We start from the raw sequence: 24389 nt of genomic DNA, 5'->3' as shown, positions 1-24389 counted from the left end.
GATTCAGGTGTAGTACCAAGAGTATTATAAATATTATTTATAGATGTATTTTGAATGCAGAACTATATCAAAATGGGGGAAAAAATACATTAATTCGTACTAGTGTTTTCTATGGGTGTATTCACAAGTCGCAGACTTCCACAATTCTGGCCAGAATCTGCAGATTCAGAAGATCCCTTGGCTAAATTGGTCAAAGATTGCACAGAATAACAAAAGTCTGTGTGTCATGAACACCCTATGATGTAGACATTTTATATTTTTAAGATGACAAAAATGTTGAGCATTAGTGTGATCCTATTTCTTATCTTCAAGTAACTAATGCCAAGGACTCCATTGCAGCCTGTGGTGTCTCCGTTAGGACAGGTGTCCACTCGCCTCTGCAAATCAGATATTTCAATTGTCAATCACAAACAAGCAAACAAATAAATGAATCATTATTCTACGTATCCTCATATGTGAGAACTGCAATAACAATTTCAGTATAGACTTCAGATTATGTGAGGACAAACATCTGAGGAACCAAATGTGAAATGTATAATAAAAACAACCACAAAACTGACTTATACATATCATTATTTAATGTATTTTAAGAAAATCAAATCTGTATTTTCACAGATACTTTCGTTTCAAATACAGAAAATGGGTATTAAGAAGGATAACATTTGCTGTTTGCATCACTGAAGAAAAAGTATATTAGGAAAAATTCTACTGCAAATGTTGCTTTTGGAGAGAAAGACAAATTGTTTTAAAAAGTAGGCTGATGTCGGAGTTTTAATGGATTAATCAAAACTTTAAAAACATGGCAGTATAAGAAAAAACCTTTCATAATTCAAATATAATGCAAAAGGGATTTAGATCTTGTTTTTGGTAAGTCATTTAAAAACAAAATGCATTGACAAAAGGGACCAATCCTTGCTCTGGACATGTATCTAATGTACAACACTAATTAAAAAATATTGTATAATTTTAAGGACTATTAAAATACAATTACAGTGCTGCTGGTGACCAAACCGGCACATTGCGAGGTAAATATTTACATGGAATGTTGAGCATGATTGTTCAAAGCCAAAATTTAGAAACTAGAACAGACGCTTCTAAAAATACACAGCGGAGAGATTTCACTTTCCCTGCCACGTCCTTTCATAAATAGTTGCACTAAAATTCTTCACATCTAGGTGCCACAGATATGTTGTAAAGATATAAGCTCAAGCACGAAGTGAACTCAACAACACCTCTAAGTAACAAGCAACACTTACATACAAAAATTAAAAATAAAAATAAACGCAAACCCTGATAACTGAGAAGTAGCAATTTAACATTTGCTTCAGTAGTAAATCTGGAAATGTTTAGAACCTTCTGTTAAATTCCTTGTTTTAGACCATTTTACGAGAATAAATGCAAGTAAACTCCACCCTAATTATACAAGATTGAGAACATTTCTTGTATCTGGGAGCCAAAGTCTGGTAACTTTTAGAGGCAAACTGTTATATCGGGCACCTTCATAAGAAGGGTGGAGGTTTTAAAATAGCTTCTGAATGAATTACAACTTGAAAAACAGAACTAAATGGCATTTTAAGAAACCAGTGTGGGGGTCATGTTGATTATTGAATTTGTAAAATGGTAACTTAGTTTATTTAAAATATTACCACTGACACAGAGGATTTCCAAAACACTCCAGAAAAGATGATGGGAAATATGTACATGAAGAATATGTAAAACAGCAGATTCTAAAAAATATATTAATTTATAACAAATACAGTTATGTCTTTGCTTTATTGAATGCACATGTGCAAATTCTATTGACATCCAGGGTAGAATCTGTTTGAAATTAGTTAAAACTGTAACCTTAAGACTGCAAAGACAAACACTTTTATCTTTGCTTCCATGTCCTATACAAACATTTACATATAAACCTTCCTTCCAAAGAAATATAATAAAAATAGTAATCCCTTTGGTTTCTATAAACTAATGTTAAAAATACACTAAGACACATGTCCATCCTGGCACACGGCTGGTTGGCAGTCAGACTGGCGAGGAATCCTAATTGACAACGCATCAGTAAGCTATGTACATATTTAAATAGAAATCCAGTGTCAGGAACAGAATTCAGGAAAAAATACTCAACTATCCCTGTGAAGATGACCGACCCTGCGAGGGAGATACTTGGATGTTGGTGAGCTGTATAAAAATGTTAGACAAAAGTGAAATGCTTCATGCTTTTGCAGGAATTGCATTTAAAAGTCCTTCCCTTTCTTGTGTGTATATATATATTTCTATATTAGGAGTGTGTCCAATTCACAGGAACCCAGAGAGTCTCTGTCTCCAGCTTTTTCAACGTCATCTTCAACTCGCTGAAAGCAGTCATAAGTTCATCGTTCACAATAACCTTTTCGAAAAGATGGCCATATTGGTTTTCCATCAGCTGGGCCGAGCAGATCATTTCCTGAAAGTCTTCCTCCTGGAACATCCACAAAACAACAACAGAAGGGAAGACATTAAGCAAAATTAAACGTCTCTTTCAGGAAAAGCCCACATGCGCACACACCCACATACAGAGCATTTCCAAACCCCTTTCCAATCACGAACCAAACCTCAAGGAATTTTCATGAAGACTACTTTTCTTTTCAACCTAAAATCTTTCAATTTCATTTTTTATTTAAACAAATAAATCTTTGTCCCCCCAGTTTTTGCCAACTGTAATGCATGGTACTCCACACATCTCCTGGAAAAGAGGGTAGAATTTGCTAGTTTTAGTTGAATCGTGATTTACTTTTTTCAGAAACAGAACAAAACAAACTGTACATATATTCAAATCAAAAAGCCTGTCTGTGACTGTTATCTAGAGAAAAAAATATATTTAAAGAATTCACATCTGTTCTATCACCTTGTCTACACCATTACCTCATTAGTCTGCATAATAGTAAGAAAAACATTAACAGTTCCTGTTTATGTAAGTGCAAGTAACTAAAAACATAATGTGTGAATGCATCTGATTCTGCCAAGTCTTCATAATTAATTCAATTGTAGTGTTAGGAATCAAAGACTGACACAATTATTAAAATGTTTCTTTGGTTTTCCAAAACAATGACATCAGCACTACACAGGAAATATTAGGGTTTTTAAAACAATGGCTGGCAATCCGATTTCCATAAAGAAAATAAAGAGTTTAGAGAACAATGTCTTTGCTGTTAACATGTACCAGACTTTGTGCGGATCGTGCAGCCTGGCAGGTGGATTGTAAAAAAGCTATACAATTTAATTGAACATTTTTTCTTTCAGGCTGAACAGCAATTAATCTGATACCTGAACATGATCCCAAAACGTGCTAATTTTAAGTGAATAAATGGCTCATCGCCGTCTGGTCGACAGTCAAGTTTGATGTGGTAACATTGGAAATGTACAGCATCTCCCCATCTTTCGACACCTCCTAAAGGTGGATCTGTTTCGATTAAACAGTAGACCATGCCACTATTCTCTTATAGCTTCACTTTAATCCCTGTAGTGTGGACAAATTGTATTGTAACATTGTGTATATGTAGAGCATTGTATGTGGGTGTTTGTTGAAGCATGTAAGTCACCTTGGATAGAAACATCCGCTAAATAACAGCAGGAGAAGAAGGAGAAGAAGAAACCTTAGAGCTTCCCTATATATTTGGACAGAAGCAAAGCACGACAACCTTGCACACACAAATTATTCACCAGATCTAACTGCAGGTGCAAAGCTGATGATGACTCTGCCATGATAGAGTGAAAAGACACTATTTAACTAAAACAATGTCCCGGACGAGTCAACAGGAGGATTTTCTCATGGACAGAGAGTGCAGGATAGTCAACTGAGGCCTGCTGGGCCCCTGATTTAAACCCCACAGAGCACCCGTCAGAGGAGCTGGGAGAGACACACAAGCTTTCCCCACAGACAGCGCTGCTGCGAAACCCATCAACGAGGCAAACGCTAATGGGTTTCATGTGGCTGTGATCTGCTGCTGTACGGGAGTGCAAGGTGTGCACAGCACTGCGTCTTCTCAAGATGGTGTTACTGAGGAATGTGAAGAGATGGAGTTGGGGGGTGACACTGATACTCTCAATTGGTGAGTACAAATTTAGATGAAATTGATTTTGGTTCTAAATGACTGGGACCACTTGTTTCTTCTCGGGAAATAAAAACAATCAATAGCCATCTTTTGCATTAATGCAAGTGTACATGACAGTACACAATACACAATGGGAAAATAAATCAATCAATCAAAATCAATCAATGAAATTGACAGGGCACTCTATTGTAACTTCACTACTAGTGGCTCCAGAGTAATTCCAGCCTATATGACATGGACCTCCCAGTATTATATATAGGAAAATATCCGTGTATTACCGTGAAGGCTTTGGCTGAGCCTTTGTCGTCTTTGCTGGATATGACCTTGGCGTTTTTCCTGGATTCTCGTAAGCATTCAATTGGTGGAGGCTTCACGAAAATCACATAGGGCTTAAATTCTGACGTCCGTAAGTGTTTGATTGTCTGCAGAATTCAAAACATAAAACAGTCAGTCGCCAGGCAGCAGGACTGATTTCGACACAATAAACAAAATAGACTGAATAGATACCTTGTTAATAATAACAAGGGCAAAAGGTATACTCCAATTCATTACCTTTTCTTTTCAATTAGATACTGAAATAACCCCCATTCTTTGCCTGTTTTACTGACACACAGACATCTTGGGCTGTTGTAGAGTGCATGTAGCAAAATCCAAAAGTTGTCCATAGAAAATGTGTAGCATGAGGATGATTTTATTTGCATTACTTCATAAACTTGGCATCAAAATGCCTCGCTCTTGTCAGAGTGGAGCTCATCCAAACAAGTTATGAATACAAAAACATTCATCAAAATCAGCAAGCAAAGGAACTCCCATTCGACAAGCCCCCGTTCTGCATTCAATTGCACACTGTCATCCGGCTGCAGAATTGTGAATAACAAATGTAATCACCACGTCAAATACGTGTTCATTCACTCATTGAAAATGCTTTTCAGCTGCTCCTGAAATATGAAGATCTGTGGAATCCATTCAGCTGTACAAGTCAGGTCTTCTACAGCTCAAGACAAAAACCACTGGAGACATGATGAAGCTTCTGGTCTGCAAAATGATGTAATTCCTGCTATAGCTTCTATAATGTGTCCAAAATCAGCAAGAATGACATATGGGCCACTTTAAGAAGGCATTCACTGCCACCCAGACGCAGAAAAGCCAAAAATGAAACATGAAAAAAGGGAACATTTACAGTAATTGCTGCTAAAAATGTCCCTCAAAACTAAGTCTGGTAACCGAGTTATTAAACAAATAGTTAAGGTTTCCAGGGAAACATCTGACAGTAAATAGTATTTATGCCTCGATCATTAATCTAGGCTGGAGGGGAGAAAAGCAATAATCAAGAAAAGTTGAAGATTTTGCTTTGAGAGACTAAACAGAGCTGCTGAATTTACATATGATATAGTCACACAACTCAAAACACATCAATCCCTCATGCAGACATGACAGGAACGCTGATCTGATCTGGACAGCTATGCAAGAAAGCTCTGAAGATTCTGCTACTCACATGGGGCTGCACATCCAGCAGGCACACTTTGTTCTTCGACAGGACAGAGCGAACCGAGTCCAAGCTTGTCCCATAATAATTTCCCTTATACTCTCCATGTTCAACAAACCTGTAGGAGAAAAACATCAGAAAGAAGGACATTTAAGTAAATTATGGACCAAAATAACACTTTGTTCTGTTGACTCCCCACATCCAGGCACACATCTGAGAAAAGATCTGCCTTTTCAGAAGACGGATATCTAGAAAATAAAACGTTTCTTTCCTGTTTCTGAATCACTACACGACAGTTCCAGGACCTGCCGATGTAAATCTTATAGCTAAACCTGGCAGCAATACATCTCATGACAAGTTTGAATGTTAAATTATACACGGGCCCTTATAAATAAATAAATAAAATAAAATGTTTTAAAATACCTATAAAAAAACCTGAATAAAACTAAAAAGTTTGTCCTTTTTTACCCTTTCAAACTTTTACTTGCGGTAAATAGATTTAAATTTGTTAACAACATACACATAGATTTGGATGCAGTAAAGAAGAAGAAAGGCCAGACCACCTTCAATAAATACCACATCCCACTTCTTTAATTGAAAATCTACTGATATACTATTAGAAAAAAAACAAATAGACCCATTGACTTCTTTCAAAAGGAACGTGAGGATTAATCTCTCGACCGTTACTCTCAAAGTTGTAGCATATTTCAGCAGAACACAATTCCAGACATTTTGGCACAGGGATATTTTATATAATCTTCTATGTTACACTTTAAATCAGTAACACCTGTTTATTTTAAAAGGTAAAAAATGCAAATGCCAAGACTAGTCTAATCCAGATTTCCTGACCAAGCTAAAGCAAACAAATATTTTTCCATCACATAAGCTGCCTCATTCACATTGATGAGTGTAATAAAATATTGAAATGTGCTTTTAGAAAAAATAGAGAAGTTAAACTGAAGCGGAAGAACGTGGAAAGAATGTCTGATCTCAAATCCCTGTGCAGAATCTGTGTAATGTTATCAGTGAGCCCGGATAACCTTCAAATACACATAAATCATTAAAGAAAGCTGTCCTGCCTGGCCTCCAGGAGGAAACCTAGTGGGTCCTGGATACAAATGATTAAAATGGCAACTATAATAATAAAATCACTGATTTATTTTAATGTTTTTAATTATATTGATTCTAAACTGCCAGCTCACTAGAAAATGTCTTAGAAAAAGCAACATGAATCTGGGGAGAAATAAAATTCATTACCTCTAGTATTGCATTTCATTAAAGTCAAATTCTCGTCTGGGGACACAACTGTTTTTGAAGAAGCTCTATAGAAGGAACGCAGTTTTGCCACTAATGGGTTTTAAGAAACCAAACACAAATAGTAAAATCTGACTTTTTGCCAGGTTGTTTGCCACTCTAATTCGATTTGTGTTTTCCATGTCGAGCGTTCAAGCATTCTGCCCCTGAACTTCGGCTCTGGTCTGTATCTGTCATTTGCACCTCTCCCCTCCGGGAGTAACTCGTTCTGCTCAACGCACAACAGGCGAATGGTGATAGGTGTGTATTGGATTAGCACCAGTGCCCAGGATAGGAAAATAAGAACAAGGAACATTTCAAGGGCACTAAACATTTCACTCTTGCACAGAATGTCAACCACAATTATATTAGTTGCAAATTTGTATTTATGACTTCGTAGTTGTGGTGGGAAGTATAAAATAACTCTTTATGCTCCAGCCAATGCAAGGTTTTCATCACTCATTGTCCCAGCCCTGCAGAAGGCTGCGAGTCTTTCACAGCGAGCACCACAGGCTGTTCTCATCTCACACTCATGCACCGCAGATGGACTGACATGGTCCTCTTCTTCACAATGTAACTCATTAAGATTAGAATATTATTCCTTTATTAAAGTGATATTCTGTATTAATAAAGTAAATGTTATCATGCACAAATGTGCCTGACTGATTCACCTTTATCTACCGTCTGCTGTGTTGTACAATACCTACTTGTTGTTTTGAACATCAGTCTCAAACAAGTGTTTCGAGATAAAGTGATACTCCACTCCATCGCTCTCCTGGCTCCGTTTGGCTCTGGTTGTGTCTGTGGGATTGAAGAGGAAACGTCAGTGACCCGACCACAAGGCTAAACTCTAGGCTTCACTGAATGTGGGGTAGGCCAAGCTTTGCTCAGTCTGTTATATGTGAAAAGCTTAAGTAAATTATAAACAGTAAAATAATTGTAAATTCTCAAACTGAACTTTTTCTTCTTGATTGAAAAAAAACATACAAAAGAAAAAATACCATTGCCTACAATAGGATGTTCCATTTCAATTGTAAAGGTTTAGTGAAACAGCAAGTCTCAAACAAGATCCAATACACTGCTGCTTCACCATCACAAAACGAGCACATGATAAAACATTATTTTAATCTCTCATTAAAATTAATCCAGGCATTTACTTGCCCATAAATTTCCACTATTAAAATAATTTTACACTGATCAGGTGAAACACAACTCTGCAGTGTACAAAGTCGCATGACCCGTGTGGTATAGAAGGGGTATAGAAGTCATAATTGTATGCAAAATCTTTTCAGATAGAACATGACATTCTATCGGGTTCCGATACAACAGAAATCGTTAATTAGCAGAAATGCTGCCATATCAGTGACTGCTTGTCTAGTAATGTGCATTGGGTTCCCTCCATAATTGACAAAAGATGTGCATTTTCAAAACTTAACCCGATTACAACACACTGGGACAGTGCGAGTGTCTTTACCAATCAACTTTCTTCAGCATCTGAGCTCTGCAATGTCAATGCTCGGTATGTATTTTTTCATTCCACTGGCTTTGTCTTTCAGTACATGAACTGTGGATATCCATAATTTTGGTTTTGGTTGGTATTGCGTAGGTCGGTCTAGCTCAGCTGTACATTTTGCACAGGTACAACATACAAGAAATCAATTAAAGGTCACAACCCACATTCACTCATTTGTAGCATGCAGTCATCTCTTTAGATAAATATAATATAATATAATATAAAGATATATATATATATATATATATATATATATATATATATATAAAAATATAAATTACTGACCTCATCTTTCCAGTTAAAATCAGAACAAAACAGACAGTCTTTTCGACAGTAATGTGGAATGTGCTTCATAAGGGTAAAAATATATATATATATGGTCCTAATCTCACCCCTTCTCCTTTAAAATCGTAATGGCTGCAACCATGGTTTTATTTAAGTACCATGGCTGGATTTCATTCAGAAATATGGCAAGCTGTCATTTGGCCCTCACAGGACGAAAAGCAGGTTCTGCGCCAACACGAGGCAGTGGAATGGCATTTATTCAGGAGGTAAAAAAACCAAACGATTTCCTCCATCAACCAAGACCGTCAGACTGGCTATGAAAAGCTGACAATTGTACAAGAAAAGATACACTGAGCTTGAGTAGGAATCTCTCCTAAACTACAACAGTTACTTTCTTTATTTAGTTCAAACAAAAGGTACAAATACACACACACATACATATACATATATAATGTATACCAAACAGTTAGGTGGATGACATCTGGACATTATCCTTGCATTGTAACTCAGTGAAGATGGGTGAGGACAATGCTTATCAAAGCACAGTCAAAAAAGCCTAAGCTAAGTGTCTGAAGATGTTTTGAGTAGAATAGATATAATTATATAAAAAACTAGGTGTGCAAATTATATTCTGCTTTTAATGTATAGTCATTTGCAGCATGTTTATCATCAAGTCAAGTTTTTATATGTGGCCGAACAAACACTGCAGTCTGAAGCCTCCCATCATTATGGAGTTACAAGAGGAATTCAAACTTGACAGTTTTTGTATTTGGATTGTTAGCAAGCTTTCCTTTCAGAGAAAACAGTACTGGAGTCTTAGTGTGATTATTCAGAAAGTAAAAGTAAATAAAGAGAAGTAACTACATAAGAGAGCTTGACCTTTATAAACTGTGAGCCCAAGAACGGGATAACATGATAACTTACGTGGAACAGTCACACTGTAGTGCTGGGGGTCGGAAATGAGGAGCTTCCTTTTCAGCTCATTCAAACCAACTCCAGTGGGTCCTGAATATCACAACAGAAAACAGAATTAAGGCACAATTAAACAAGGAAATACCACCGTTATAAAAAAATCTATCAATAAGACAAGGAGATTAAAGAACCAAATTAAACCTGCAGAAGCGTGATACAGTATTAGATTTCTAAAAGGTGTACATTGGAACTACATAGTCATATTCACCACTTATTAGCCAGTACGTATTATAAACCAATTTATAAACACCTAGAAGTACTTCATTCTGATCAATGATGCAGGTGATGTGGTAAATTCAGTCCTTTAGAAACTATTGGAGCAATTATCTGACTACCTAAACCCTCCAGAGGGAAGAATTCCCTTGGTTTCTTGCTTAATTGATTAATCACTCACATGCGTTCCCAGTGTATAGAAATGTGTGATTTAGGGCGACCTATAAAGATGAAGTGGACAGGACCAGGGTAGGACACCCCTAACCTAGAACAAGTACTGCATTCCAAATACTATAAAAACAACCCCTTTCTTGTATTTTCCTGAATCCACTGTGCATCTGTATTTTCCATCACTGCTACTAGCAACTCAGTAATATAATATTGATTTCTGTCTGTGGCTGCAATGTCCAGTGTCTTTCCAAAACACAAACTTTACTCTAACCTTTCCACTGCGGAGAGCCATTCTGCTTCACTAAGACTACGATTCCATTTGATATTAATTTACAAGGTTGATTATATGTGTATTTAAACAGTGTAGACAAGAATAAATGACTGTATACAACACGCCCCCGCCCAGTGCACCATACAAATAGGTTGTCAATATTAAATCTTTAAATATTAGATAAATATTAAATATTAAATATATTAGATTCTTTAAATATTTTCTTGTTACGTCGGCCATTAATAGCATTCAGTTTAACTCTCTTACATTTAAGGCTGAAGTGTCTTTTGCAGGGAAAAATAAAAACATACATGAAATACAAGAGGAAAGGTTAGAACGCATCTCATAAAAAATAAAGTTGTCCCCTTACATCCTTATAGGGAATATTTGTTTTTATGCATGTTTCTTTTTGTTAAATTTGCTGTAAAACATCCTGTGACAAAAATTGATGGGATGTGAAACTGAAACCAGCTGCAAGAAGATTATATATCTTTAACAGATTCTTAGCAGATTACTTTATACAATTACATTATTTAATAATAATAATCTTGTTAGTCTCCAAAATATAACCCTGCACGGAATTCACACAAACCAGACTCAAACTTGGCACGAGTTCCTGTTCGGTTTTGAGTTGTGAAATTAACTAACAGTATTGGTCTTCCAAAATAGTTTTTTTTTTTTTTTTTTGGCCGAAACAGCTTACGGCTGCACAAAGACAGCAGCAATCTTCTGGAGATTAAAAAAAAAAAAAAAATGTTCAGAATGACATACATGATTTATTAAGACAAGGAAATTGAGTTAATTTCAAATTTGCTTCGAAAGACCACAAGGAATTTGGTGCTTCTATTAACAAATGCAATGTATCACTGCATAGAACGGCTCCGAGTGTTGTTCTAGGTGCTAAAGTCAGTAAAGCATGTTAATACATGCTTTTTATGACCCGTATCTCAGCAGCAAGACTCTGCAAGGAGGCTGGGCTCCAGTCTTGCGGACAAATTTGTTTTTTTCTTTTAACAAAAAACAATACACCATGGTGGAAAAGCTTTAAAACTATATGCACCAATAAAACAATTACCATTGTTTTTATTTTTATTTTTTCATTTTATTTTCTACCCATCAGGAATGTAATACTGTACTTGTGAGTTACCAAGTTAAACAACTGCCAGTAGATGTGTCAAACTTCATTACTGTTCTCATTAGAGGAACGTGGTGTAATATTGGGACTTAATAACTTCCAGGCTAAATGCTGAATGGATCAGGAGCAGTTACTTTGAGTGCTTGAGAGGCATGTCTCCTCATACTGATTTCAGATCAGTTTAACCTAGACCTAAAGTGGGAGGGATAAAATCAATGGTACAATGAGCCAAAACATAAACGAATTATACTTATGTAAAATATTTTAATTACAAGGATGAAACTAATAACATGAAACTAATAAAAGAGTTGGGGAAGCAGCGGATATATCGTTTTTCAAGTTAAATAGAAGTTCAAATACAAAAGGCAAAGAAAATGTTAGGGTATATTGTCAAAAGTGTAGAATTGAGAACAAGGGCAGTGATGTTCAGACTGTACAATGCACTAGTTAGAGCTCATCTGGATACTGTGTGCAGTTCTGGGCTCCACAGTTCAAGAAAGATATCGCTGCTCTAGAGGCAGTTCAGAGGAGAGCAACCAGACTTATTCCAGGTCTGAAGGGAATGTCCTACTGAGAGACTGAGGAACTGAACCTTTTCACCCTGGAACAGAGGAGACTACGAGCACTAAATGGGTTGAATGGCCTCCTCTCATTTGTAAACTTTCTTGTGTTCTTATGTTCTTAAAAATGTATCCTTCCAGATTTGTCATACAGTTCATTATGCCAGCGAGAATTTTCTAGGACACTCAGACTCCAGAAAGGATATTTTCTACTTAACTATTTTAATTAATAAATATATACAAATGAACACCTTTAAAAGGACTGAACATATATTTGACATTATTGGAAAAAATTACAATGGATATAGAATGAGTTCAGTTTGAATGGAAAGATTAAATGGCCAAGTTAATGACAGACCGACACTTCAGCATCTATTGGAGATAGACTGCACTCAGTTTCTTGGCTCATGTGGCATTTGAAATTTAAACGGTGCTCAGAAGAAAATTACTACAACAAACTCATGGCCCCAGGGAAGTGAAATACCAGCAAAACATAAAGCAGATCTTTTCTTTCCTTCAAATCATTTGGATGTAAAATTATCCATAGGTGCTCTTCAAATTATGAAACTTAATGAAACGTATTTATATTATCTTGACAAATACGGCCTCACTGGGAGGTGCATCCTTTCCGTAGGCTGGAATTGCTGGCAACCAAACCAGTTCGTTACAAACTCCAGACTGAACTGTTTGCATGACGAACTCCATGCACCGCAGCACACTTGGAGTACAAAAGTCCAATAACACTGCAGCACAGTCCTCAAAAACTGAACACAAGGCATCAGAGGTTTAAACAGGGTATCAGCACCCACAGACCGTAATCATAAGTTCCACATCAATTTGATTTCTGTTCAGAATATCTCACATTAGACCAACACATGGTGTAACTGATTAAACATTTTAATTCAATGATTGACTGAATCACATTTATTTATAAAAGTAGGGTTAAACTGATTATTTCTGGTTCAGAAGTATTGATGGCATTTAGATTCTGATTGCACTTTATTCACTGGAAGCCTGTGTAGTATAAAGCTTGAAATACAGTACTGCATGTTGATTATATTATACTCTTGAAAACCTTAATGAGTATTATTTTGAAGTCTGCACAGGAATGTTTTTCTTTCTTCCACTCATTTGTGTTATGCAAAAGGCCTACAAGAATATACTAGTGGCTACTGGCACAGTGGCAATGCCAAACATGCCAGAATTGCATCCTGAAACTGCTGCTGACTCTCTTACTCACCAACCAGAACCACCAGTCTGTACTTCTCTCCATGCTGTCTGCGGTAGGTGGTCACCTCTTCATATGTGGGGACGTCAGCCATGTCGTACAGCTCACTCTTCTTGCTCTCATACATGGACTTGTTGGTCTTCCGGTCTCTTCTGCTGAGACGGAAGCTTCTCCGCAATCCAGCTGCAAACAGACATGGTAACACTTACTTTTCACCAAGGCTCAACGACACAATTTACAGCAAAAACAAACATCAAAAAGGAAAGATTTGCACTTGAGCATCGCCCTCTACATAATTTTCAAACCCTGTGATTTGCTATACTGTAAACTATTACAGTGGAATTATGATATGACTTTCAAAAGCCCCCTGTGTAGTACTGCGCAGTTTTTTCAGAATTGTAAAGTCAGTAGTGTTATTGTAGTCGTATAGATAAAATACAACAAAATACCTTAATGAACTTTGTGCTTAGTAGATAACAGTAGACAGTAGATTTGCTTAGTTCACATTAATTAGATTATCTAATTGACCATTTATTTAAAAAAAAAACATTATTCCCAGAAGAGTTCTGACTTTTATGAAGGACTATGTGACTGCTATAAGAAACAGGACAAATGCCAAACAAATGAAACCAAATATTCAGTCTCAGCACAGGACAGTGTCAACTGAGGGATTTTGCATGCAAGACATCTGAGAATATCATGGGCTGAAGGAGAAAATAATACATGTAAATGTCAAAATTATATTAAGAAGAAGCAAATCCTTTTCATGACATCGTCAACCTACCACTGTGGCCTGCATGAAAGTCAACATCTCAAAAACAAATAGACTTACTGATGAAACATAAGTCAAACAATAGAAAAAATAAGCAATGCAGTAATGATTGATATGTATGGTTAGAGCTGGTGATCTTTTACAGTAAATTTTATCAACTGTGCTACAGCAATGGAAGAAGGATGTGAAAACCACCATATCGTTTTAGAGAAAGCATCACTATTGCAGAAAGGAGCAAGAACCTCTTCTATATGCAAGTCTTTATATTTTTTGGGGAAAGGCTCCAAATGACGATGATTGGGTACATTTAGCATTTCCATGAAACAACTATTGTTGAAGCATTTACAGTTAGCCGTGTCGGTCTGAACTATGGAGAGCCGGTCGTGCACATATTCGGAAAGGAAAACGTATGGGAAGGATAATAAAATAGTGCTTCCAAGGTCACTCCTATTGATTGGATATGCAAACAAATTTCACCGAATCTGTCAGAGCAAATTTCCTCTCTATGAAGCAGGCATGTTCAGAGGATTTTGTTATGTCTCTCACCTGTGGACAGTCAATACACATTGCTTTTCTGTAGTTGAGTGGATTCTGTAATCTACTCCTATCAAAATCATTTAAACCCTTCCAGACAGCTCCATCCAAATAATAAAATAACCGCTCCATATGGCAGTACAGTTTCAGCGTAAATAAATCAGTGCTTCTCACTACTAAGAAGCTATCATTTTGATTCCTAACCCAGCTAGGGTTACACTGACTAATGCAAAATAATTCAAAACAGCATAGAGGCACTGGGTTTCTGGATTTGCCTTTTTATGCAATTTGTTTCTGGGCTTGCGCTGCTGCTGGGGATCCCTCAGAAGATCGTGTTTGGTAGGAGTCATATTAGTCAGAAGAGGACCTTTATAATGCTCAGTTTTAGAATTCAATCCAACTGGATTGGAAAATTAGGTTAAAAAAGGGTGAACAGTAGAAAAGAATGTGATTTAAACCTCCCAGGTCAAAGGTTTATTGTCTTCCGCAACATGATGTGGAATTTACCTTTGTTTCCTTCCAAAAAAATCATAAATCATGCACTTATCAGGGCAAGTGCAGCATGTGCGGTTTGCAAGAATTCAGAAAGTACTCAGCTATATGCCCAACAGCTGCACAGCACAAAAACCCACACCCAGTCCAGGATGAATGTAAACAATATGCACCCCATTCATAATCTCCTCCTTGTTGCCCGTGGATTGGCATGCCTATTTTCCACTCCGATAATATTTTACAGCCGTGTAGGAAATTTAACGTGTGCAAGCTAAGTACCCTGAGGCATTGACTAACTGTGAATACTAACTGCCTACTGTCCTGTTTGCAAAGGTCTGTGAAACACAGAACGGGTACTGCAAAACATGAAGTTTAAAGAAGGTTACATGAAAGACATACCAGATGCATTCTGTGCAGCAAACGTATGTTTCCGCAGTTTATAATTTAACTAGGAAATAGTTCAGACTCTACAGATGATGGAATGCTGCTTAAAATGTAAGATCCGTTGTAGGTGGTGCAAATTGTATAAATCACAAAATCATGCGTCTGCTTCGCCTCGGTTGTAGGATCAGGCATCCAAATGGAGAGATCAAAGTTCCAGCACACATAGCACTTTCAGAGCCATGGTGCTGAAAGGTACAGGATCATCCTGGCAGTTGTAGCAAACCATGCCGAAGATAGATAACTGGATTGGAAAATTCATGATTCAATTAATTGGTGCAGTATGACCTGCCTTTCATCTCATGTGTCTCAATAACTTTGTTCAGCTCTTTCTTGTTTCCAAAAGTTTTTTAACACAGACCGTTTCAAACCAACTACTTCCACAAACCCTGTCTTTATGACATGTAGACACAAACAAGCATCTTTACATCGAGAAATGCTTAAGTCTGACAGCACGAGGGGTGCAAATGGTTTGGTCCGATTGTCTGTGTCAAAACTGCAACTGATGTAAAAGTCAATATTGCTACAAATAATGTTAATAAAAAAAAGATGACCGAAAGGACCACAGAACCAACAAATGGAAAACATGATTGTTTCTATATAAAAAAGAAAACAACAAAGCTACTACTCTTTACATTATTATTAAAAGGTTAAAAACAAAGAGAAGGAAAATAACAACCCAAGAAATAAACAACCCCCCTCTAGTAAGATGCCACTAAATGGGTTGCCTAAATGAGCTGTCACTAAGCCTTAAAGCCTTAAAAACCACACTACAGCCTAAATTAACAGCTTTGTTTAGTTTGTGGCACTATTATACCCCTTTTTCTGGATTAGGCCGAGAAATCTTTGGGACCAAAACCTCACACACACGCACACACAAATAAATAAGGGTAAATAAATTTACACATACTGGGAAAATAGGTTTGGCTGGATTATGCAAAAAGTCTGATACTTGAAACAGACCGAATGTGCTGAAATGCTGCTTGAGTTGTAAATGTAAGGCTCGTATTTGTTTCTTTGCTTCTGAAAACCCCACCCTATGCCATCCACCTACGGCCAAGTTCAGAAAAAGGAATTAGATAGTCAAGTGATGCAGCGGAGTTGAGAGGGGAATTCAAAGAGCCAAATTGTCCAACCGGCTCTGTCTGCCTGGAAAGCGCTCTCCGCTGAGTTTCAGAAGGCATCTGCAAAATGCTTCATGGGTGGTAACAAACCTACTGGAGCCTGTCCTCTGAGTATCTGCATATTGCAAAAAACAGTACTGGGTATCTGGTTTTCCTGATATCTGAGCTTGCTTCTGGAAAGTGTGTTTACCTGGATTGCAAGGCAACACAAATACTTATTGTATTGAAATTACCATCTCCAGGGGGACAAATTTGTTTGTTATTTTTAGCTAGCTTAAGTGTCACTTGTGGAAAAAATGAAACTATACACAAGGGTTACTTATAAATCATAACGTCTAACTTACTTTTATTTAATCGTTGAAGCAAAATGTACAAGGTGATACCCATTAAGGGAGTACTGACCGTAGCAATTTACACATGCATTGCTTGCCTTCCTGGGCATCTTATTAACTGTATACTGAACTGCTAGTGTGCAAAAAAAAAAACAGACTTTTCCCTTCATACTGGCAGTAAACAAAGTGTCATTAGACAGATCCCTTTAAAGAGAAGCATTTGATGATGTCCAGGGATAGAATGACCTCCAGGACAGTCTTGGACATTTTTACCGTTTCCACTGGCCATGTTTAGGCACACCTCCGCATGGCTGTGCTGTAACTGTACACAAACTTTGCTGGCAGCGTTTCTATTCATTTTCAGTAGGTACAGCTGCCCTAGGAAGTGAATGCGAGACACTTCACACAGAGAGTAGCCACAAATTAGAACAAACTCCCGAGCGATGTGGTAGAAGCTGAAAGTTTGGGAACATTTAAAAATAGACTGGATAGGATCCTTGGATCACTTAGATATTAATGGACACCAAATGAGCACGATGGGTCGAATGGCCTCCTCTCGTTTGCAAACTTTCTTATGTTCTTACATGAAAGGTGAAAACACATTCTGGGATTTAGTGTTCAAAAACTGGAGGCAGAAATACCTTAAACATTAAAGAGCAATGAACTCTGGACTGAAACGTTTTTACATCTAACAGATAGTCTTATAGGCTGACCCGATATTCAAAAGGAGAAACCGGGACATATTGAAAAAATGTATAAAACAAATTACATCACTTAAAATGATAAAATTAAGTGTTAATTTCGACATATCTGCTCCAGTTTCATTTAGTTAATTATTTTGTGCAGCACGTTTAAATAACAAATAAAAGTTACTACTACTTCTACTACTATTACTACTTCTCCCTGTATCATGATCCTATTAACACTGACAATATAAAGTATAATAGGAATTCTCTGCAGAAGAATTAAACTGTTTAATTAATTAATAAATAAATAAATAAATAAAGTGCACGTGTGTTTAAATCTGTCCTGTGTAGCTACTTAGCTTCTTAAAAACAACTAATACAGTTATATATAAATATGGCTACAACACTCTGGGATCCATAACATACTCAGTTTTTCCACAAATTTGGTATTAGCATTTTTAGCTTAATCAATGTTGCTAAATAAATGAATCACACATCAATAACATTGTGCATGGCATCAACTTTTATTTTGTCTGGGATTCCTTTAAAACAAATACCTTGTCCTGACACAGTGATTAATACACCCACTACATTATGCATTAATTACAATTTTTTTATGGTAGAGATTTATTTCTGCAGTCGGTAAACCTTCTATACTAGGATTATCATTATGCTATACATATAGTTACCGGTAATGTAGGTTTGCAAATATAATTAAAATAGTTGCTTTTTCATATGATTGATCACATAAAAGCATGCTTCTGTTTTAAAGATTTTAATATTGTTAAGAGGAATGTAAACAGGGAATAGCTAAAAACCGGGACCTTTAAGTTCCTTTCTCCAGCAGGATTTTCGCAATCTTTTCAAACACTTTTAAATGTCTTACTGCTCCAAGCAATTGACATTAATAACTGCTCAAATTTAATTATCTTCCCAAGGTAAACACACAAATTCCTTCTTGTGAAAAGTTTCTATCGCATCTCTCAATTGTGATAGCGATTCAAAAGGCAGGAGCATTGTGTCTGACCACATAAGGGACATAACAGTACATGCCCCAGACCAGTTTGGCACTCAGCTGGTACGATGTACAAAACAGTGCCTCCTGAAACTAGTTCGGGCACAGGCAGAGAGGTGCACCTGGGCAATAGTGGAAATGCCTGGACTCAAACGGCCATGCTGAAGTGCACCTCAACATGGCTAGTGTAAATGGTGCATTTGTGAAAAGCTTTGCAGCTAAACAGGCCAACAAGAGATAATATATCTATATATCCTATAATAATATATCAGCATCTTGTAATAGTTTAGCTTTAATATGCAATCCATCTCCAAACTATAACCAGAAAGTAAACTATGAATTCAAGCTTGAAACTTTTTTGTATTTTAAAAACAAAGGATAATAAGACCAAACTAAAAAAACATTTTTTTGCAGCATGATGTCTCTTGTTTATTTAATTGTAGGACCACATGCAAATTATTCAGGATAACCTGTTTTTAAATGTGTATTTTGAAACTAAAATCTGTTTAGAAAATGTGTATTAGAAAAGCGTTTGGATATGAAAAATGGCACCTCGTCCTCATTGTCTAGGCATTGTCTAACATCATCAAATATTGGGATTGACCTTGTCATGCCTGTTATTGAAATTACATGGGAAAAGTTTAAGTTTCCAAGAGGATTAAAACATTATCAGTAATGTAACACAGCAGAAACTGCTTGAAAGCCCACATTGTATGTATTAAAGTACTGGATGTATTTACGCCAGCATTTAAAAGCACAGAATTACTTAATTTATAAGACTGATCTATGCTCATAAACATATTGTTAATGAGGGCCTCTGCCTGAAGTCACTTATAAAATAAAATCGGGAATTAATTGAGAATTCAAAAATACAATGCATGTTTTGTTTTGCTTCCTGGAATAATACAGTATTAACAAACTGTCACATCTATGTTCTGAAGTAAATTACTCCAAAATACCTTTATACAAATAAAAAAAAAAAAATCTTAACTTGAACAAAAATGTATAATGTAAGAATGAAAAACAATTGATATACACAGTTATATGACAGTATAGCACAGCATAGAGGTGCACACAAAACAAAGGGTAGACCGACAAGGATACATTGGCCACACAGAAGTATTTGATGACTTGTTAAATATTTAGTTATTTATGCCAAAAATAAATAAACAAACTGTTCTGGGGTAGGGAATAAAAAAAATAAGCTAAGGTAAACATCACAAAAGAACAAGCATTAAGAAACTGAACAAATCCACAAAATACAAAGTTGTTAGTCATTATCTGAGCAGTGGATGTACAATCTTGCAACATCCTTCTCTGATCAGAACTCATCTCTAACCTGGCCAGAAAAGGATGTGCATTCTCACAACCAAATACTGCATCAGTGTAGGACCAGCATTGTCCCCACAGCCCACGATGCTACAACAGCTCAACAACTCAAGAGCAGTGGCACAATGTAATACAATGCAAGTCATGTGGTACAATGTAATATATAATAACAAACAGAAAACTTGCAATATAAATCTAGTTAATCGTGTTGGCTACACCAGATTTGACTTGTTAGCCATTGCCTGGATGTATTTATATCTTGTACAATAGAGCAAGGACATTCTTCCATACCTTCACATTCATACATTTAAATTCCTCCTTGTTCTTTGCTAGTGGTTTTGCCCTGCCCTACTTTTGACATCAGCCAGTCTTTTCTAGCTGGTGCACACAACTGGGATGTTAATCAAGATTACTCCTCTTTTACTTCACAACTATAGACATTTTCAAACAATTAATACCAGCCTGCAATATCCCTTGATAACCGCAGTTCATTAGTCCTTAATCTAATCTGCAAAATATATCTACCCACCTCCACTCGATGATATAGCAGAACATTTAATCACCGTATGATGTCCTCCTCTTGACATTCCCCATATTGCTAGATGCAGTCTCTGTGGTATGTCTTAATTTCTATGCATCTGATTTTGCTGACTACTTTTCCAAATGTTTTACATTCTTTAAAGTTATACATTGAATAGTGAAATATCCATCAAAACATAAATTATTTTTCAGCTCACTGTGATAAACACCTACAACAGACTTCTTCAGTATGGCAAAAGAAATAAAAGAAATATAGCCATGTCTCTGAACTCTCTGCCATCTTCTGTAATCTTTGGCTTGTTTATCACAAATATTAATTATTAATTATTATTATTATTATTATTATTAATATGAATGTACAATTATCAATACATCAATCTTTTAAGTTAACCAGCAGGAAATACTTTGTGCTATTTCCTGAAGAGTTGTCTAAATATTAAACAAGTGATCAAATACTTTTTGAAGCTGAGAAAAGAAACAAAAGCGTAAAACACACACACATTATTTTTTATTAAAAATTACAAAAAAAATCTGATCACTTAACTCCAAAATGCAGAATGGTCTTCTTACTATGAGAGGTTCTCTCATTATGAATATTATTAGTGCTTGCACAATATTGTCACAGGGAGGGAAAGGGAAAAAGAAACACAGAAAGTGTAAAGAAATAAATGTCTCACCTATGTAGAGTCCGCTTATATAGGCACCATATTCAGCATCTTCTGGTTACAGTGTAAAAGCACAAACAGAGGAACATAAGCCCAGAAGAGAAGCAGAAAAGTTAGAAGCCGAGACAAATTCAGAGACAAAGTGAGCAACCCTGGTAAACCTACCACACCTTCTCTTAGGTCCGTAAGGAAGTTATACAGTACAACAGTTAGAATATAGTGTTATAAAAGAAAAACTATAAACAAATAAAGGGCTGAATGTCCTGGCCTGAAACACAGAGATCTTAACTACCCTGTGTGAGACGATGGCTCGTTCCAAAGATATTTATAACTGTAACCTTTTTTATTTATTTTTTTACTGGTGGAACAATAAATCAAAACCACACTATATGTGAAATGAATACTTATGAAGCTTCCAGGCAGCACTAAATTATCTGTTACACGATGTCACAGAGAGGTCAGGAGACCTGATGTAAATTAACAAGAAGAGTAAAGAATAAAACAGATTATTTGGTTTTGGCTACAGTAATGAACTCCCTAATTCCAATACACAGTTGGCAAAAGACAAAACATCAAAAAGGAGCAGCTTAGGACAAAGAAGCACGTCTTCCATCTCTGACAGAAACACTACACTAGGACAACAATGGGTCAATGGTGTCTACTCAGCACATCTTCATTGTTTGGGTAACTGTATCCCCCAGTCAATGAGGTGGGCACTCCACATCTAATGGGTGAGTAAGGTTAGTTGAACAGGCAGTACCTTCAATTTCTTCTGCAGAGCATACGGAAAGCAAAAATGGAAATCGTTAAAATTAGGTCAGAAATGAAGAGAATGTAAGTTATCTATATTTCACAAAACAAAAAAATAGAAGATACACCTACCCCTTTCAACAGTCCCCTCATCTTAGAAAAGCAAAAAAACAAAACATAACAAAATGTTAAAACGTTAAATGAACAACAAAGAAAATGTTATAGAAAATGATTTCCCAAACTAAATTAGTTTAATAAATAATAATTAATAAAAAAGGATCCTTCCTGAAGCATAAGGAGAATATATTTCAATTTTAGCATTTTAAAGTTAACCAGACAACAGTACACACCCTAAGCCCTTCTTATAAAGGGCATAAATTAGTCAACCATACAAGATGAAACATAAATGAGGTTTACAGCAAACAGCTTTCAACCCTCAAACTGCTACCATGGACAATGCACTCTCCTTTTCTTTTAAATAGCTGGATTATGTTCATTTAAGCTTAGTGTGGCACGCTAGCTGCAAGACGCTCCTTAATGTTGGCCACTGAATAAAGACAACATCTTGTTTAAATCGGTAACAACTGGAACAAAGTCAAAACATGCAAATAGTATCTATAGGGTCTCCGGATTTGTTTTCAGATTGCACCACAGTGAAAGGCAGGTATCAAGCTAAACTGAAGACAATTTGTCAAAGCGGAACAAAACAATAATGGCCAACCAAACAAAACAAACAATGGCAAAAACAGATTCAATATGGAACACAGAAAGTACAGTAAATAAGACAATAAAATGAAAACAGTTTAAGAAGAATGACATTAAATAGTTAGATGTACTTTACTTTTACTTATCGCCTTAGTTGATGCTGTACCGTGCAGGTATAATGTTCAATTAGGTGTAATGCAATGTCTTATCAGTAATAATATATTATAATACATATTATTTACTTTTAGAGCTTGAAGTGACACAAATCTAAAAATTCTATGAAGGCTGAAAAAGCTAGTATATTTTCTTGAATTACTGTCATTGATAAAGAGGCCAAAAATTTCCCCAAGTACTGTAGAATAAAATAAAATATACAAATAGTTAAAACCATTAATCTTGCAACTTCTGTTCCAAGTCTTCCAACTGTAATGCAGCATAATGTGAATTTCAATTTGAGAAGAGGTTTTGCATTACTATAAAGAGGACTGGCGATGCATCTTAAATAACATAATTACGGATGAATGTGAGAAAAAGAAGCATTTTTTCTCCCTGCTGGTATTTGTTGGGTTCAGAGGGGCCATGCAGTGTTTTTCCAAATTTGAATGTGACTTGGGTGTTCAGTGAAATACCTTCGCTAAACTCTGACAGGAATTTTGTGGTACTGCAAAAACCACAGCTGAACGGCAAAGGTCTGAGCCGAGCTCCCTGCAGACATTTTTGCATGGGAAGAGGCCGAAAACAGTTTGAAAAGCTGCTTCCCAAGGCAGGCAGGCGTCTGACAAACAGTACAGAACAACAATGCTGGCCTCTACATTACCTACATTGGAAATAAACAGTTGCCAACTGCTCTGTTTTGGACATGGTCACATGGACATACCTATTACCACGTCCATCTATAATACTGCAATTAAACATTAAGGAAGTAAAATAAAACGAGCTATGCAACAGGAAATTTGGAAGGTGTGGAATTAAAGTTCAATCAATATCAAATAGCCAACTTGCAGATGGATTCCACTGAAATTAGAAACTGGAACAATTCATGAACCTGTTTCCCAGAGAACATTTATGGATTGTTTCAAGGATTCTACACTTCTAAACATTTCAGTAAAGAGTATCCTTGTTTATAATCTACACAACAGCATTTTATTTTTTTTTAAATACAACTTTCAACAGTAAGGGAATTAACCCGGGAGTTAACGAAGGACTTATTTAACACAAATAATATACAAATACAATAATTAAACTTTAAATCAACTATTTCAACTGTATTAAAAACACAAAGAATACTACGAAAATAAAGAGCTTTTCAATTTAATCTCAGCCTCATTTTGTGAACTACTACAAAGAGGAAACTGTCAGGGAAATAACTCTTTTGGATACTATATGAAACACTTTTGCTTTTTAACTGGAAATCATTGGTGTTGCCATGTTATTTGCTATATTGCTCTCGTTTGGAATTACTGGCACACAGTTGTTAATAAATGTGATTTTTAGTGGAATGCTGGGGATGGATGCTTTCTCAAAGACATCTGTGGACTTGTCAGAAAGTAGTATATAAGACTTTTTATATACTACCGATAGATATGCTCCTTGTTTGAATTGTTCATGTCTTATAATATGTCATCAGTATTTCCTTGATTGTAAGTCAGTTGCTCACTGAGCTGCTTAATCATTTGTCAACTGTGAACATTTTGGGGTTTTGACTTGTTCAATGAAATGTGGTCTTGATCATATATATATAGCCACACACGCAAGCACACGCACACACCCAAATGCACACAAACTA

General features: G+C 36.2%; 1 protein-coding gene across 6 annotated transcripts in view; it reads right to left on the bottom strand.

Annotated features, from left to right (window-relative positions):
• Positions 1 to 560: 560 nt before the first annotated feature.
• The window catches only part of mpp7a (MAGUK p55 scaffold protein 7a), a 93202-nt gene continuing 69373 nt past the window's right edge, over positions 561 to 24389 (bottom strand). For 3 of the 6 annotated variants that reach the window (XM_066717842.1, XM_066717857.1, XM_066717849.1), the window contains 8 exons: positions 22031 to 22051; positions 21161 to 21202; positions 13231 to 13401; positions 9593 to 9673; positions 7578 to 7671; positions 5587 to 5695; positions 4370 to 4513; positions 561 to 2458 (listed from right to left, as the gene is read on the bottom strand). In XM_066717842.1, coding sequence (XP_066573939.1) covers positions 2279 to 2458; positions 4370 to 4513; positions 5587 to 5695; positions 7578 to 7671; positions 9593 to 9673; positions 13231 to 13401; positions 21161 to 21202; positions 22031 to 22051 — 842 coding nt within the window. In that variant the 3' untranslated portion in view covers positions 561 to 2278. The remainder of the gene's footprint in view (positions 2459 to 4369; positions 4514 to 5586; positions 5696 to 7577; positions 7672 to 9592; positions 9674 to 13230; positions 13402 to 21160; positions 21203 to 22030; positions 22052 to 24389) is intronic. The other 3 variants (XM_066717865.1, XM_066717870.1, XM_066717875.1) reach the window with 3 other exon arrangements.

Source organism: Amia ocellicauda, chromosome 2 (genome assembly GCF_036373705.1).
Source record: "Amia ocellicauda isolate fAmiCal2 chromosome 2, fAmiCal2.hap1, whole genome shotgun sequence".
NCBI classification, from domain to species: Eukaryota; Metazoa; Chordata; class Actinopteri; order Amiiformes; family Amiidae; genus Amia; species Amia ocellicauda.
This window is presented reverse-complemented; position numbering and strand designations above follow the sequence as displayed.